General features: G+C 34.1%; 1 protein-coding gene across 2 annotated transcripts in view; it reads left to right on the top strand.

Annotated features, from left to right (window-relative positions):
- The window catches only part of NCAM2 (neural cell adhesion molecule 2), a 294710-nt gene that overhangs the window by 259844 nt on the left and 17922 nt on the right, over positions 1–16944 (top strand). Inside the window, exon 16 of one of the 2 annotated variants that reach the window (XM_082045724.1) lies at positions 8742–8861. The exons of the other annotated variant lie outside the window; for it this stretch is intronic. Within the exon in view, the coding sequence (XP_081901850.1) occupies positions 8742–8848 (107 nt within the window). The 3' untranslated portion in view covers positions 8849–8861. Of the gene's footprint in view, positions 1–8741; positions 8862–16944 lie in introns of those variants that run through there. 2 annotated transcript variants of the gene reach the window in all.

Genomic DNA, 16944 nt, shown 5'->3' with positions numbered 1-16944 from the left:
CTTAAAATATGATGATAATTTCTAATATATTATGGATATTTTGAATTTTTGTAAAAAATATTATGAGGATGACATTTCAAACTTTTTATCAAATTATAAGTTGATATCTTTAGTAATAAATTCCAAATTAGATCAGTGTCATCATTACCGTTTTAAAGTCAGGTGCTAAATCCTCTAACATAGTATTTTCAGTATGCCATGTAATAAACTTTTATAATAATAGAATCAAATTAAAATCCAGCCAAATAAATATAATGGTGAACATATTAGAATGTAAACCATGTCAATACTCGTGTTTCAATCGGAGCATGTGACAAGCATTCATCATCGTAAATATATGTATCTAGATCTCTTCAAAATGTTTTAATTTTTTGTAGCAATTTATTGGTGTCGAAAGCATTTTTACTTGCATTTATAGAAAGAAACAGGCAATTTTAATTCATTAATTGGTTCAGATTCAATACTAGTGCAAATATTTGGTTTATGCACTTGAATTGCAGTAGTGAGAGTTGATTTTCATCTTGACTGGAATTCAGGGCCCTGTGTTTTTAAACATAGTGCCATCATTCAGAAATAAAATTTCACTTCGTGTTTGAAACAGGGAAAAGGAAATATGGGGAAGATTGTTGTCCCAAGAAAAGAAAAATATTTTTCAAGTAGGAAAAAAAAAATCAAAAACTTTAGGTAAATGTAATGCATAAGCCATTTTTCAGTTTTGTATAATTGAAACACAAATCTTATTTTGCAATGCAAATCTAATTTTAATCTGTTATAGTTATTGAAAGTATTCTATATTTTCACCACAGCTGCTGTGACTGAGAGAAATATGATATGCCTGAGTAAGTGATAATGTAGATAGTCTCTAGATATTCATGTAAAAAAGCAGCTTAGTTAATTTAGTTTCAGGAGATAGATAGGTAGAGAGATAGGAAGAGAGACAGAAAGAACATTTTTCTCTGAACATAATTTTATAGGTGTTTAGTGGCTTTTATTTTCATTCCTCTCCTATAACCTTGAAGTAGTTGTAAGAAGTCTGTTACACTATTTAACATTAGGTCTTCTTTATATAAATCATTATTGCAATTATGATTGTGGAACTAATTAGTTTCCCTGACAACTGTTTTTGCAAAGCCTGAAAAGAGTGTGAAATTCGTATCATAAGAACATTCTCTAGGCCATTTTTAAAATCAATTGAATATTAATGTTCATATGTGTGAGTTAGTATGGTTATCTTGTTTTTAAATGGCGTAGTATTTTTATTGCAATAGAATAGATATATAACAATGTTGCAAAAGTATCAACCTGCACTTTTAAAAAAATGATCGATAATTTGTATAGAATACTTAACTTTGAGCAGAATAGTTCTTTCTGATATCAGTTTGTCAATTCAGATGCTGCACTATTTGTCTGCTTTGAGGCTTAGTTATTTGTAGCTAGGCATCTATAGCTGGATCCAAATAAAGACATAAGCAATAAGAGTGAAATTAGGTAGGCTTTTGAATGAAATCTGCATCCTGTGCTCACTTAGCTGCTTCTCATGACTGAGATTCCCTTCCTGATTATTTATGTAGTTATTAGAAAAGTTTCTAAGTCTCCTGAAGGTTTTCATCTGTATGTGCCCAGGTCTATGGCACTTCAGCTGAACTGAGTGTTTCTGTCCTGCTCTAAATGTATTTTTAAAAGAAGATATATGTAGATCCTGTGTATTCAAACTCATGGATATTAATTATCCTAAGAGAATTTTGGGATCCCCTAAGCAAATATTTTGGTGAAAATTTGTACAAGCTAGTGCAATTGATCATAGAACTGAAGAGAGATGGAAGCAAAGATATATTTGGTGTCCTTTAATGGGTGCTTACCAGGGAAATGGAGGTTGTCACAAGAATTAAGACCTCGGTTCTGATTCCTGCAGAAGGAGCTTGTTTGTGCTTTCAAGACCCATCAAATATAAGGCAGAAGTAGTAATCCCTGAGGTCAGGGACTGGAAGCTAAAATTCTACTTAAGTGAATACGCAGCTCCTATGGGCACTGAATCCCCAACTTCTGCTTGCTAGGAAAGTGTGAGCAAGTACCCGCTCCTGGCTGGCAGACAAATTCTGTAATAACACAACATGATGATCTTCCATTACTAGTCTTAGGTCTAGGAAGGAGCCTGAGGCTGCAAATTGCTCTCTGGCATCAGTGAGGTATATAAATGCCACAGACATTTCTTTAAATTTTTACATGGTTGGCCTCAGTAGCCTCCAACTATAGATCCACTTGATTTTGTAATTTCTGTTACTAGGCCTATAATACACACTATTCACTGAATCACTCAAATTTGTGATTAGTTCCTCAGAATTTGTAATCCTTTTGATAAAAAATTTCTGATTTTCTGAAGGGTCTACCAGGGGAACCTTACAATGACTTTGAGAAATACTCAGTGAACCAACTTCTTAAAACACTTTGCCTTAAATAAATGTATGTATAAATATATTCATGTATGTGTAAATGTATATGCATATATACATTACTGTAAATTATATCTATGTATGTGTGATTTTACTTCCTACTTTTTTGAGTAATTTTTTGCAGTAGACAATTCCATCTTTGTATTTTGCTTTTTACTTGGGCCTATGAGCATGTATTTAAGAATCATGCTTTGAAGACAGATTGGAGTAGTCTTAAATGTAGTATTTTATGTATTCCAATATCTGACTAAGGATATTAGTTGCAGTACTTGCAGGCAGGTGTTACTCTGATGTCTGTGTACTTGCCTCTGAATTAAGTCTTTATCAGATTTTAAGTACAGATTTGTGATTATTTTAGAAATTTTTGTTCTGGCTTCTCTATAGTGTTAAGCTGCTTCTAGTCCTGTGAGATAAAATGGGATTCTCAAAGGAGCTGTGTACCTTAGCTCTTAGGTCTTTATCAGTGTTAGGACAACATAGACTAACTAATCTCTGCAGCCATAACAAACCCTCTGACTTGGTGTTGTTGAGAAGAGCCAAACCCCATCAGCTCACAGAGCTGACACTGCAGCCCATTTGTTTGGGTCCATTTGCTCTTTCTCAGCAGGGCAGAAATAGAGATCCTGTCGATGTACCATGCAGCTGGCACAAAAGTGTCCAAATCAGCTGTTATTCTGAACCATTACTATTGCAACCTAAAAACACTTCTATAGTTTTATATTAAATTAATCTTAAAAGAAGATTAAATGGATACTTTTTGCAAGTGGTTGATACATTTTCAGAAATTAGTAGCAGAATATTAATGCAGGTGCTGCCTTCCAAAGGCTTTTATCCAGTCAGTGCTCTTTCTGTGGAAGGCCAGTACATATATTAAAAGTGGCTGCAAGTTGTGTTTATCAGAAGAATTTTCTGCTTCATTATAAATTAATAACTTGGCACAGTAGTGGGAAAATGAGAAAAGCATTTGGGGATAATAAGCACTTAGACCTGTTTTTCTTGCTTTGCAATATTGGTTGTTTGGTTTTTGTTTGTCTGTTTGTTTTTGTTGTTGTTGCTGCTTTTTAACTTCCAGTGCTGCATGAACTGTCAGAATACTTTTTTATTAACATCTCACATCCTTGGAAAACTTGTATTCCCATCTCTCCTTCCTTCCTTCCTTCCTTCCTTCCTTCCTTCCTTCCTTCCTTCCTTCCTTCCTTCCTTCCTTCCTTCCTTCCTTCCTTCCTTCCTTCCTTCCTTCCTTCCTTCCTTCCTTCCTTCCTTCCTTCCTTCCTTCCTTCCTTCCTTCCTTCCTTCCTTCCTTCCTTCCTTCCGTCTTTCCTTTTGTCTTTCCTTCCATTTTTCCTTCTTTCTTTCCTTCTCTTTCTTCACGTCTGTCACCAATGTTTAAAATCATGTAGTGATAGGTGAAGAGGGACAATCTAATATGTGGTATCTTCTTCCATTATCACTAGTAGCAAAGATGATACCAAACATGATTTGTTATCAGTAGTTTGTACAAAAATGCAGCCTTAGACTCTCCAGTAGTGTCAAAGTGAATGAACAATAAAAATAGCTCCATAGTGCCATAGGTATGCATGCATGTATATGTATTTGAATTTGTGTATATACATTTTATGATGTATTACATAGACAAAAAGAGGGTTTTTGAGCTATACAGTGTTCTATTAGAATAGATTCTAGGATAATGAACTTTCTAATCCAGAAACTGAAATATAGAAAAATAGAAATAAGTCTGATGTCCACAATTTTCTCTCAGGGTCAGCCCTTTAATTTTTTTCTCAGTCAAGCAATTAATTGACTTTTTTTGGTTAGAAATAAATTCTATATGATTCCAACTGTGTACTGTAGGAGATTTTTGTTCCTGTCACCTCTTGCTACCAAACACCAGACTGTCTTGCTGCAGGTGCTCTCCTTGTCTCTCACATCCCTTCAATCCCGACCCTTGGGCTGCAAGAAACTCCCCAGGGCAGTGTCCCTTGCTCTGAATGGGGCCATAACCACCCTTTTCTCCAGAAGGGTTGACTTGACCCTGACTATGCATCAGTGAAGTCAAGAAGCAGCCTTCTTCATTCTTGTTCTGTACCCCACCACAAAAGTGCATGGTCTTATGTCCATCCAGTTTTTTTAAGTATTCCCGGACCTGATCCTTTCTCCAGAATTTCCTCACATCTCCGGGTCCTTGCATTTCTAAAGGCAATGATAAATCTGCTATGTTTATTTTATAGGTTTCTATTTACATCTCATCTTCCCATAAAACCAAGTCAAATTTCTTCCTTCCTCATTTTCACTTCAGTAGCGAGAACAACATTCTTCGGGTCAGGTTGACTTTAAGTTCTGTTTGTGATACTTTTTGTCTCAGTATAAAGTCTGTGTGCATTTGCAGATATAAACTGTCTGCTTTTTTAACTTAGTCAACAATTCTGTAGGTAATGAACAAGGAAAATACTGTAGATACTCCCGCTTCAGTATTTTGCAGAAGTGATGGTAACCAAAATTAGTCATTAGTGATCATATGTAGCTCAGTTGAAGAGAAGCCCTTTCCAGGTGCAGTGTGTTTTGGAACATAGCCACATAGCCACATTCTGAGGCAGTTAGCTGTAGGGTAATGTCAGCAGTTGGTTTCTGGTACTTATTCTTAGCTCTAGGAAAAGTTATGTTACATTCATTAAAAGTTAAATTAGGAGAATTGTGGGCATTTGTAGTCATCTTCTTCTTTTGTAGCTTCTTTCCATAGAAAAAACTAGAAAGGCTGCTAAGCTAGGAGGAAAAGTCATTACTTGGGGCTTTAAATTGCCTGTTTAAACCTATAGAAAAAGACTGTAGAATTATGTTATGTACTGATGCTTCAAGATTAACATTTTGGCCTTATTTTCAACCTATGGTCGTGACCACACTGCCTATCCATGTATGTGTGTATGTATACCTGCACAAACTTCCAATAATTTGTGTCTTCTGATAACTTTTCAGTGTAGTGGACAATTTCACTAAATTTGCCAGAGAACAGAGGCTTCAAAAACAATACGTTCTTTTAAACATTAAAAAAATAAATATCTGAGTATGGAAGTAAAATTCTCTGTAGCTCAGTAAGGAAAATACTGTATGAGAAATTTACACACGTTTAACAATGGGAATCACTGGGGAAAGAATAGCTGAACTTTCTGGCCCTTGATCCTTCCACCAGCTTGGGTAACAATAACAAATTTAAACCAAGAAAGAAAAAGAAAAGCACAGAAGGAGTTTGAAGATCTTTCCAAAGGTAAAATTTCCATTCCAAGGACCAGAAATTTTAAGACCATAATGAGTACTTCTTTTGTACAGCTTTGTACATTACAAGATTGCTTAGTCTATTTCCACAGCTTTGATTATTTAGGCTTTTAGTTAAATCTAAAATGAAGAACAAAATGCTGTAGTAAGAAAGGAAAGTCTTGCAGTTGTTGCAGCTCTGATCATATTCCAAAGGCAAGGAAAAGCTGTAGCATTTCCCTGTGAAGTACCTGCATCATTTTCTCATAGGCAGAGGGATATTATTATTCCAAAATCAGAATTTGAAAATGAAGACTTTTGTCTAACTTTTGTTCATATCATAATTCTGAACTAAAAGTGTAAAGCAAAGTCTTCAGCATGTAGTACTGTATGGGAATTTTTCTTTTTTTAATTTATTTTCTGAAACTCAGAAGAGAGTAGAGATAAGAGATTAAATGTGTCTTTAAAATCTCATGCTTTGAGAGTAGGAGTTGGTAGGAATCACGCCAGTCAGATATATTAATATCCAAAACTTCAAAACTACAAAACTTACTTGGTTTTGTTTTGCAAACTAGTACTATAATTTGCTGACTAAGAGCCATTTCTCATCACATCCTGGAAAGGAACATTGTTTTCAGTGATAGGGCATGTTCTTGCTGTAAGCTAAAATCAGCCGTGTTTGCTCCATTCCTTGCAAAGATTAACAGTTTTTACATGAAGAGGGGTAGAAATCATTATTAAAATTGATAGAACTAGAACTTATTTTATATGAATCAGAGAGACAAAAAGTCTTTATCAGTACCATTATAAATGTTCATAGAAATAAAAAAAAAAAAAATTCTTAGTGTACAGATATCACAGAAATTAGCTACTGCTGAATACTAGAAAAGCAGTAGACTGCTAGGAAAAAAAAAAAAAAAGAAAATAGTAGTCTAAGAGCTACACTATATTCAGAGAACTCGTGCTTGCAGAAGTAATTGAATTTTTTTTTTTTTACCTTGTGGATTTAAGTTTGCTTATCTTATTATCTTTTTAAATGCTGTGAGAAAGAAAGAAAATCATCATAGATGTCAAATGTTGTACTAGGCCACACTTTGCAAGTATGGTACTCTTATTCATCTAGAATGTTGTCATAAGTAATTGCTAGCATCATGTTGCCTTATAATTAAAAGACCTCTTAAGTGCCAATTAAAATATTAGATTGTTATCTATATTCTCTAAAATATTTAAAAGCTGTGTTATTAAAATAGCTGTGGAAGTTTAATGTGTCAAAGAATGTTCTGCTATGAATATAAGGACCAAATAGTTAAGTCTAAGTATAAAGAACTGGTTGTGAATTTTGAACAGTCATAATTTATTTTAATATAAGTATCACTGGATACACCACAGTAGAAATAAGTGTGAGGATGGGCTAAAGTCCATTATGTATTCATGAAACAGCAGCTCTCTGATTCAAGCTAAATTTGAGGTGTGTTGTAAAAAAAAAAAAAAAAAAAAAAAGAAAAGAAAAAAAACCAGATTATTAAAATCCAAAACCATCCTTTTATTTTGGGTAGCACTTATATTCTGCACGTCTTGATCGTATATTTATGGAAAGACGTGGTAATTCTACCACCATTTGCCCTTCTTCTCAGACTGTGAGCTCTCCAGAATAAGAGACATACCCCAGTACATGTGCTGAATGTCAGAAATCATCCTCTACACTGATTTTAAACTCGAATAAATTCTTTTAAAGTTTACGTAATTATAATAAGGGACTGATATAATATAGTTTAAATGAAAACTGTGGGCTTAACAGTTTTCATCTATTTCAATTACAACATCTTAAAATGCACTTTTAAAAGTAAATAAGATGTAACTAAGGTTATTGTTCGTACTACATGGGATTTCTACATTTCAACTTCTTTTGAAATCTCTCTTGAAAAGTAGCATAACACCGATATTAGTCACTACCATGTAATTACTTTTTCACTGTAGCTGAAAATAAATATCAATATCCAGTCAAGGAGATTAAGATGTGTAAACATACATTATATTGCATGAACTTGACTGTATTATCTGCCAAAAAGTGAACTTTCAACAAAAATATTCACAGAAAATATATATATTCAAACTTCATATATTGCACTGGTTTGCATCCAGACACAATGTGCAGACTTCAATCTCTAAGAAACTGCATGTTTTGAAAAGGAACTTTGTTTTGTTCCCACCCTTGTATTAAAATCAATATCTAATTACGCAGCTGTCTTTGCTAATTGCACTGGTCATTCATTTTTGAAGTGGACTTATATCTATATTATCAAAGCTGGGTTTGACAGTGGTTCATTCTGGACTCCTACGATAAGTCAGGAACAAGATAAACTTATTGGCAAGACGAAACAGCTAAAGAAGTTTCTGTTTTCTTTATTCCTGTGCATGATTGGAACCTTCTTTTTATGTAGTTATTGACTTTTTTAATAGTTTCTTCTTTCAGCCTGTGAGCTGGTATTTGTTGGTGCTTCAAATGTTCACTATTTCTGATGGGTGTTGCATGGTAGTTTCCTGATTTCCAAGTACCTCCAGCATGAAAGACACATGAAAGATTGTATTTAGGTTGGACTTGGCTGAATATTTTTTAATTTGGATGGGAAACAGGAGAGTTGGCCATATACTTCAGATCAAATGCCTAACTAAATTGTTTTAAAGTTAGACCAAAGAGTTTATCACTTTGGCTGCTGTGGAGAATGATGTTGCATCTATTAAGGTACATATTTTCTACAGTTTGAGTACTTTATTGTCCAGATTTGCCCAGAGCACTTCAATGGCTACAATTTCATCCAAACTTTAATCATGGTTTCACGTTTCTATTAGAGTAATGTCTTTCAAGCGATTGTCTTTGCCACAATGTAAATATTAAATTATTTTTTCTCTTTTTTCTTTTCCACTGTCGCTTTTTTCCTTTTGATACTTTATTTTTCATGTTTTATCAACTTTTTTACTTTTTTCTCCTTTTTTTTTTTTTTTTTTTACGCTCTTGATTTTCTGTAATAATTCTTATCCACACAGATAGATGCTGTGAACCTACTAAACGTGAAAATGGAGGCCAGTCCCTGCAGCTGAATGCTGCTGGTTTCTCTTTCATTGTAGTTATAAATTTCTGGTGCATGTTTTGACGATGCTGATAAGGCAAGCAATATGTTTTCTTCCTTTCCCTCTTAATTTTATATTAACAGAAAAATAAACACAGCCCTGTATTAAAAACAAACCAAAAAACACCAACAAAAACCCAAAACAAACAAACAAAAAAACCCCTGCTTTTCTACAGCTCTTCTAAAGCTTCCATGAGTAGTTAAAATCCTAAATAGTGTAATTGCTTCAGTTTGTGCATGCAAAATTCTTCATCTAGCTTTTTAGAAACCTTGTAATTTCTGAGACAAATTCAGCAGATGGTACCTGGCTTTTCTGTCTGACACAAGTTGGAGAATGTGACTTATTGAATCTAATCAATGTGATTGGATTCTGGTTTCTTGACTATATTGTGATTATAAGAAATCTGTGCATAAACTTTACCATTGTGAGCCACATGGCTTTCCTGGTACACCATCAATTCGTGTCTCATGAGAGCATTTTGATTCTGTATTAATCTCTTTCACAGAGTTGTGCTTATACTTCCTTCCATGATGTACTTAAAAATCCACACTTAATACAGACATTTTGCACTTTCTAGTGGACTTAAACAAACATTTCTTCCCTAATTCATAATCTCTGAGGTGCTTTAATTCATAGTATTTAATTTCCGATAATCTGTTTGTGCCTCTCTGCAGCCATGCCACAGCACTTGAAATAGGCCTGCCCACCAAACTCACTTCTTGTGACTCTAATGGTGCCACATTCCATTTCATGGCATTTGTTGGACTTGAAAATCCACGGGGCTCAATTTTGACCTATAGTAAGGAAGGAGAAAGGTAGTTTTCCCTATTTTACATGTTAAAAGAATGGCTTACAAAATCTGCGACTAGCACAATGTAAGCAAAACCTCAGAAAACAATTCAGTAAGAGTCCACAGAGACATTTTACTGCATATATTTGATATTAGAATTTATGTAGTAGACTAACTTTATTCCTCTATTGCATACAGAGTACACCAAGAAAGCAGTAAACTTTAGAGCTAAGGTAGAACTAAATATTTGTTTTAATATACTTCCCTTCAAATTGTGACTAAACATAATAAATCTAATAAATTAACAGTATACATTGACTTTTTTCCCCCTTATAGGTAATTTCTTTTGGGGTTTAATACCATTATCTAACAGCTTTGAAATTATTTGGTCAAATTTAAATTTTATGTATCTTCACCAGTGTAAACAATGTTCTTATTTCTTAGAAATAGTGGTTATGGTCGGTTTTGCCAGTTTCAATTAATTCTGGGCAGTCTTTACTTTAAAACACCATTAATAAAACCTCTTCTCATCTAAAACAAATAACAATAATTTCAGAAAACTGACCCTTGTCACAAGTAAAATGTCTTCAGAATGCACGTGTGTGAATTTGAAGACATAATTTATTGATATTAATACTTGGTTTTTTTAATGTAGTAAATTTAGGATAATGAAGTATCTGGAATTCAGCAAATGCTATTCTAAAACTGCTGGGTTCATTGAAATCTGTAGAAAATCTCTCACTGTGTTAAGGGGGGCCACTATTTATTCACAGCCTTTGCCACTATGTTCTTTCACTTTAACCTAATGCCTTGCCATTAATTTGAACTGAATTACATTAACATGTGCATCGCCTGGTGAAGAAATAACATTTCTACTCTAATTTTTTAAGAGTTGAAACTTTGGGTTCCCATTCAGAGTCATTTGGGTGAAAGTCTGTTTTTCCATGCACAAATAATGAGAATGTATGCATTGACTTTGTTAGTTTAATAAGTGTTATTCTTATTGGGGAAAAACAAACAAACAAACAAAAACAAACAAACAAAAAACCCACACAACAAAAAAAACTTATTTATTTGTTTAATGCTTAAGTGCTTATTGAACCTACAGACCATCATTAATGAAGGATAGGGATGTTGACATTGAGCTCTCTTTTAAAATGAAACTTTTCTCTTTAACTGTGATAAAGAGAATTTGGAACTGCTAGCTACACATAAGTTATTAAAAACTTTAATGTATGCAAACACATTTTCAATCAAGTATATCTCTGACCAGTGCTATTGCTTATGCTAAATTTTCTTAGGGGAAGAATCACCTTGGCAGGAACTTTGCAAGAGGCTTTATTTTTTTCTCGAACCAGTTCTAAAAACTAGATAGTGAAAACATTTGTTGTTGTCATTATTGACACTTTTTTCCCTGTAGTAACAAAAAATCCTGCAAGTACATCTCTACTCACAATCAGAGAACTGACATTTGGCAAATATGTACTAAGTAGATGCTGCTTGTATTCTCAAGGGGAGGAAAAATAAAAACAAACCCTGACTAAGTCTGGCCTCATCAGAAGCCTCTGAAAATCTCAGTTCACAGGTAGTCAAAAGCGAATTGTTTGATCTCTCCTGAGGGCGCTTCAGGACAAGCCACCACATTCTGCTCCCAGGAGCGTTTTCCCAGCTTGCAGGGGCACGGTGGCGCACAAACATTCAGGCTCCTTGTTGGACCAGGGGAATAGCAAATTCTTTCAAGGGGCTGTTGACTGCAGTCATGTCCCTCTGCATTCTGACCTTATTGTAAGATAAGGACTGGATACATATAAGGAAACAAAAATTTGTCTTGTGGGCATGATAGAGTGCTGTTCTGAATAATAAGGAAAACCATATTGCAGATAAAACCACAACTAGTGAGCACCTGCCACTGGATTAAAAGGTCTTCAGTAAAACTTAGGTAGTGTCATAGAATGAAACATAAAATAAGACCTCATTAAGATTGCACAGACAGTCCGATTCTGGTATTTCCTTGTTTTGCAGCATTTTCCTAATTTCCTAAAATTTGAAACCTTAAAGCTGCTCTACTAAACATTTTTTATATATGTTAGCTGTCATATCTTGTCCTTTTCACAAAGCAATACAGGAGACTACTACAGGTGTGTATAAAAGTAGAAAAATGAAAATTTCTAAGTCATTTTCCTACTTTGGTTAAATATTTGAAGTACTCTTTCCCAGTTATAAATTTATTATCTTAGCAAGTCATTCTAACATTGCAGATAGGTATATAAGAAGATGAGACAGGAATTAGAGCACAGGGAGTGATCGACTATGAAATCTCCAAATGTATTGTGAAAGAGCTAATGAAAAGCCTTGAGAAATTTTAGAAGCTAAATATACATTATAAATGACAAGTTGGCTTTTATCCTCAGTGTCACAATGCCAGTGGGATGAGACAAATTTGGATCACTTATCTTTTTTTTCTAACTGATAGTAGCTTCAGCTGCAAAGTACATAAGTTTTCCCTGTTAAATGAGAGAAATCGTAGGTCTGTTCCAATTTATATTCTTCCGCATTATGCACTTCGAGGTTATCAGGTACTTTTAATATCATCCTTTTCTTTTAGTCTTACCCTTCCCATCAAAGTCCAAAAAGGATGAGTTAAGCCAATATTGTAAGGATTCTATGACAGCTGAGTCAGGCAGCTCTGGGCAGTGTCCCAAAACCTCTGTAATGAGACATAAAAAGAGGAAGAGAATAATGTCCTTGGATTGTCACGTATCTCCTGAGATGAATAACTAATACAGTTTTGTTTCTATTTCTCCTTAAAAATGTTTCATTATTCTATCTTTAGAAACAATGAGAACAAGATTGTTTTACCATATTTTGTACAATCTGTAGGAAGATAAAGAAGATTTTAAAATCTTGTCTTCCTACAGACAAGAATAAAGAAAATGTGAAAAGAGACATTGGCAAATTAAATTATAATTGGTAGGTATAGACTGAACAGCTTTAAAATTGTAGTTTAAACTGCATTAAAATGATAAATATGTCTTCACAAATTGAATTTAATATTCTGCTGTCATTAGTACTTAAATGTTAGATAAGTAAATTTGCTCCTTTAAATGTAGTAATTGTGAAAGGGATTTTAGGTCTTATGATTGACAGTGTAAAATGTTACAATTTTTTCAACATTGTTACATATTTTGAAATGCTAATATTCAACTGTCTGTAAGACTGAAGTCCTAAAATATTCTACATTGAACTTATCCCTTAAATCCAAATTGATGGCACAGAAACTTAAAAAGGATAATGATTATTCTGTGATGTAGCAGTATATCTCCAAGGAACAGCATTTTTTAAATGTTTAGATTTACAGCCTTTTGAGTCTAAGGGTGGCTTCTTTCCTAATCAGATTTTACTTGTTGTCTTTCTTGTTTCCAGAGTTTTAACAAGTTCCTAACATTTACAAATCGTTCATGAATTAAAGTATTTCATAATACAACTTCAAATGTGACTCTTCATTTATCACAGTAGGGTTATTAGAATATAAATTGTTGGCTAGCTAAAGAGGAAAAATATTGTCCAGAGAAAGACACGTATACTGCATACATTGGAAATAAAATACGTGTGCTTTTATGAGGTATACAAAATATATTATTATTAAGCAACAAAATAACATTCAGTTTAATTTTGTGATGAAATTATAAAGCCAAGCACTGATGTAAAAATGTATAATGTGCATATAAAAAACAGATAGTTTAAAACAGATAAACAGATATAGTGGTTTAATTAAGTAAGTAACCATATGACCAATACTTACTTAGATTCCTGGACCTTACCATGTATACTTTCCAGCATGCAAACCTCATTCCCTAAAGTGAATAGCTCCACTCACATATATATGGAAATGTAAAGTTAATTTATTAAGCCCAACAGAACAATTTTATTTTTTTAAAGAGGTAATGGAGATTCATATACAATTTGTGATTGTGCTAATAGCCTCAGTCTTCTACCCATTGTTCAGTATGTGGATGATTTCTAATTGCTCATTTTTTCAGGATTTTTAGGAGAAAAGGAAAAAACCTCTTACTTTTGGGAAGTAGTTTGAACAATATCAAGACAAATGTAGCTTCTGAGGTCTATAATGGCATCACTCAAATCTTTGCTACATCTAGAGCTCATTTGAGCTTATCACATTGTACTTCATCCATCCCATTTCTCCAGGCATATAAGGAATCTTCAGTTTTCCTTTGGTACACTTTTATCAGCCTTAATATAGAAGTGGCGGAAACTCACAGGGAAAATCCTATTCCTTGTGATGCCAATGACAACATCCTAAAAAAGCCAATGGTGTAAAATACCAAGTCTTGAGAATATACCAACTTTGCCTGCTCAGAAACAGTAGCTGTATACTTGAGAGCTATGTTAAGTTTAGATGCTTTACAACAACTACATCAAACAGCTGAGGTAGGAATACCCATTTTATTCATTTTTATCCGGTCTAAAGTCCTGAGAAAATGTAGTAGTAATTCTTGCCACCATAGTCCCATTACATTGTATGATATTAATAGCTGTGAATATTTGTTTGACATTTAACATTTCTGCAGAGACAATTTCTAGTTAATATGTTATTTTCATATCATTTTAATTATAATCCATAAGTGAGCTGTAATACAAGTGAAGTAAATCTTACTGAGTGTATACTTCCAACAGAATTACATTTGAAAATATATACAATGTACTAAAAACTGCTTCTGTGAAAAATATTGCAAGCACTGCAGTTTCTGTAAGTTTCTTTTTCAAAAACAGTATGAAAGGCAAGAAAAAAATCTGAATTTAAAATAGTTTATTCTCATTTGTGAAACAACGGCATTTTTTTCGTCTTGTTCATGTTTCACTACCACTTTGCTCCACTGATTTCTTTCATGCATGCAGTACTTGCTGTCATCTTTCTGCTTTCTGCCTGAAGAATGTGTGCATAGTGTAAATGTAATGTCCCTCAGCATCTTTCTGAACAGTGTCAAGAAATGTATGTAAATTTGTGCATCTTTCATGTGTTGTTCAAAGTTCATTTTAGTTTTTGCAACTTGTCTTCATTTTTTGTAATAAAGAAAACTGACTTAAAGCATTTCTATCTGTATTTTCTTTATTGCTGATAAATACTGTTTTTCTTGTATTACCTCCTTAATGTATTTTGTAACTGAAGAGACTTGTAACATTATATAAATGTTTTTGTTTCAACAGTAAACCTCAGTGTTTTATCCAATAGTCAACAAAACAAACAAACGAACAAATTAAAATTACAATTCCCCAATATTTAGTTTGGTTCATATTGGGTGGCTGCCATGCTACCCCCCCTAATGGAGCAATGCGAAATGTCTGTATAAATACAGAGCCTGAGCACTTGATCCAAACTGATTTAATTATATCACAAAAGGCAGGTGTTTTATACTGGGAGAAACTATATTGGTACACAACGCTTTCAGATGCTGACACTGCAGTTGTACCAGTGTAAGTATTTCAAGTGAAAACATGCACCACAGACTGGCAGCACTCATAATAATAAATTCCTCTTTTTGTAGATAATGCTGTAAAACAATAATACATTTAAAATATTATTCCAAGTAATACTTATCAAAACTGTTGTGTTTACATTTGCTTATGTCTTAAAGAGCTAAAAGAAAGGGCTGTCAAACCCGAAATATTTTATCAATTCAAATACAATCCCAACGTAGTTCGACTTTTTTTTCAGGTGTCCTGACTACAGTATTCTGGTGTCAGCTGTCATCCAGTATAAAGATGCAAAAATATCTCAGGTCTCTGTGGTATGCGCACAGTGTGATTTTGAATTCTCCCAAATAATGCAATTAAAATAATTTAACCTTTTATGTAATAGCAGTACTAGAACCACACATAAGTGTACGTTTTCAATACCCATGCCTATCTTAATTAATCTGCACAGCTTCTTAGAAGTTCCTCTAAGAGACATGTTCAGTAAATCTGCTGTCAGTTTGATTGGAGCATCCTGGGACACAGAAACTGAGTCATTTCCCTGAGGCCACATCAAACCTGGGCACGGAGCTGATGCCACAAACTCCACAAAGCTGCCATCATTGCAACAACCTCTGCCCCCTCAATGCTGTGTTCTCTCTGCTCTCCCCATTAGTTTTGCTTTCTCAAATACAAAAGGCATTGCTTTCCAACACACGTATTGGAGGGTTTCCCTCACTTTCTGCCCTGAAAATACCAGGAAAATTGTGTCAATTAGCCAGCTGAAGGGTGAAGCAGCCAGCTCTAGAAGTCTATTTCCTCTCTCAAACTTGTGTGTCTGCTGCTCCCACAGAAAGAATGAGGACTTCTGCCCAGTTTTCTCTGGGGCTTCCCATAGGAGCTGGCAATAGTAAAAAAATTCTATTTACTATGGTGACTGAGTAAATATATGAAAGAAGAAGCTGTAGCTACCTGAGAACTCTTTAGGCACATTAGATATGCTTCAGAGGCTGCTTGGAGATAGTTTGATGATGCCAGGAGTAATTTTTAAAACTTTGCTTAAAAAATGATAAGCCACAACTCCGAAGAACATTTTCACAACCCAGGACACTTTTTCTAGTTAACATTCTCTCCTTTTCTTTTTATCCCTCAGCACACACAGACAAGACACTGTTGATACTCAAGTTGATATTTACATTACATTTGTTTTATTTAGCTATTTTATTTACATTTTGTTTAAGACACCTTCATTTGAAAAGTGGTGTAAAGGGCCATTAGTAAATTAGTAAATGAGAACCCAAGTCTGTCTTACTTAATACCCAGAAAGAGTCATAATAAAAGAAATTTTCCAGTAAAATTTAGAGGAAAAAATTAATTTCAGAAAATTTGTTCCAAGAGGATCTCTGCCATAATAAAGAAAATCTCCCTCACTTAGAGAAAAGCACAACATTTCTGATACCATTTTAGACATACTCATTTCACTGGCTCCCATCTCTTCTAATTGATAATCCTGGTGGCACCACAGGCTCCCTTGACTGTGAATGCCCATCCCTTCTGTGTGTCTTTGTGGCTCCTCTTGCTGCCAGTGGAACCATTGAAACTCCACTGTAATTGGGCTCAGATTTCATTAGAGGTGGTAGACCAAGAAGATATGTCATTTATGGGTAGAAGAAAGTTAGGGGAAACCTTCTCTTTAGTTAGTTAAATCAGGATCAATAATACTTATTTTTCGAAGTTGTGTGTCAAGCCTGTCAGAACATATTATTCAGTCTTACAGTACAGAGCACATATCATTGTGTGCTTGTACACTGCCCTTCAGCAGTATCTGTCCTAGCAGAAACTTACAGGAAAAATCCC

Source organism: Streptopelia decaocto, assembly GCF_964273445.1.
Source record: "Streptopelia decaocto genome assembly, chromosome: 1".
Classification (NCBI taxonomy): Eukaryota; Metazoa; Chordata; class Aves; order Columbiformes; family Columbidae; genus Streptopelia; species Streptopelia decaocto.
Note: the sequence above shows the minus strand (reverse complement) of the source record. Positions and strands in the feature narration are given on the sequence as shown.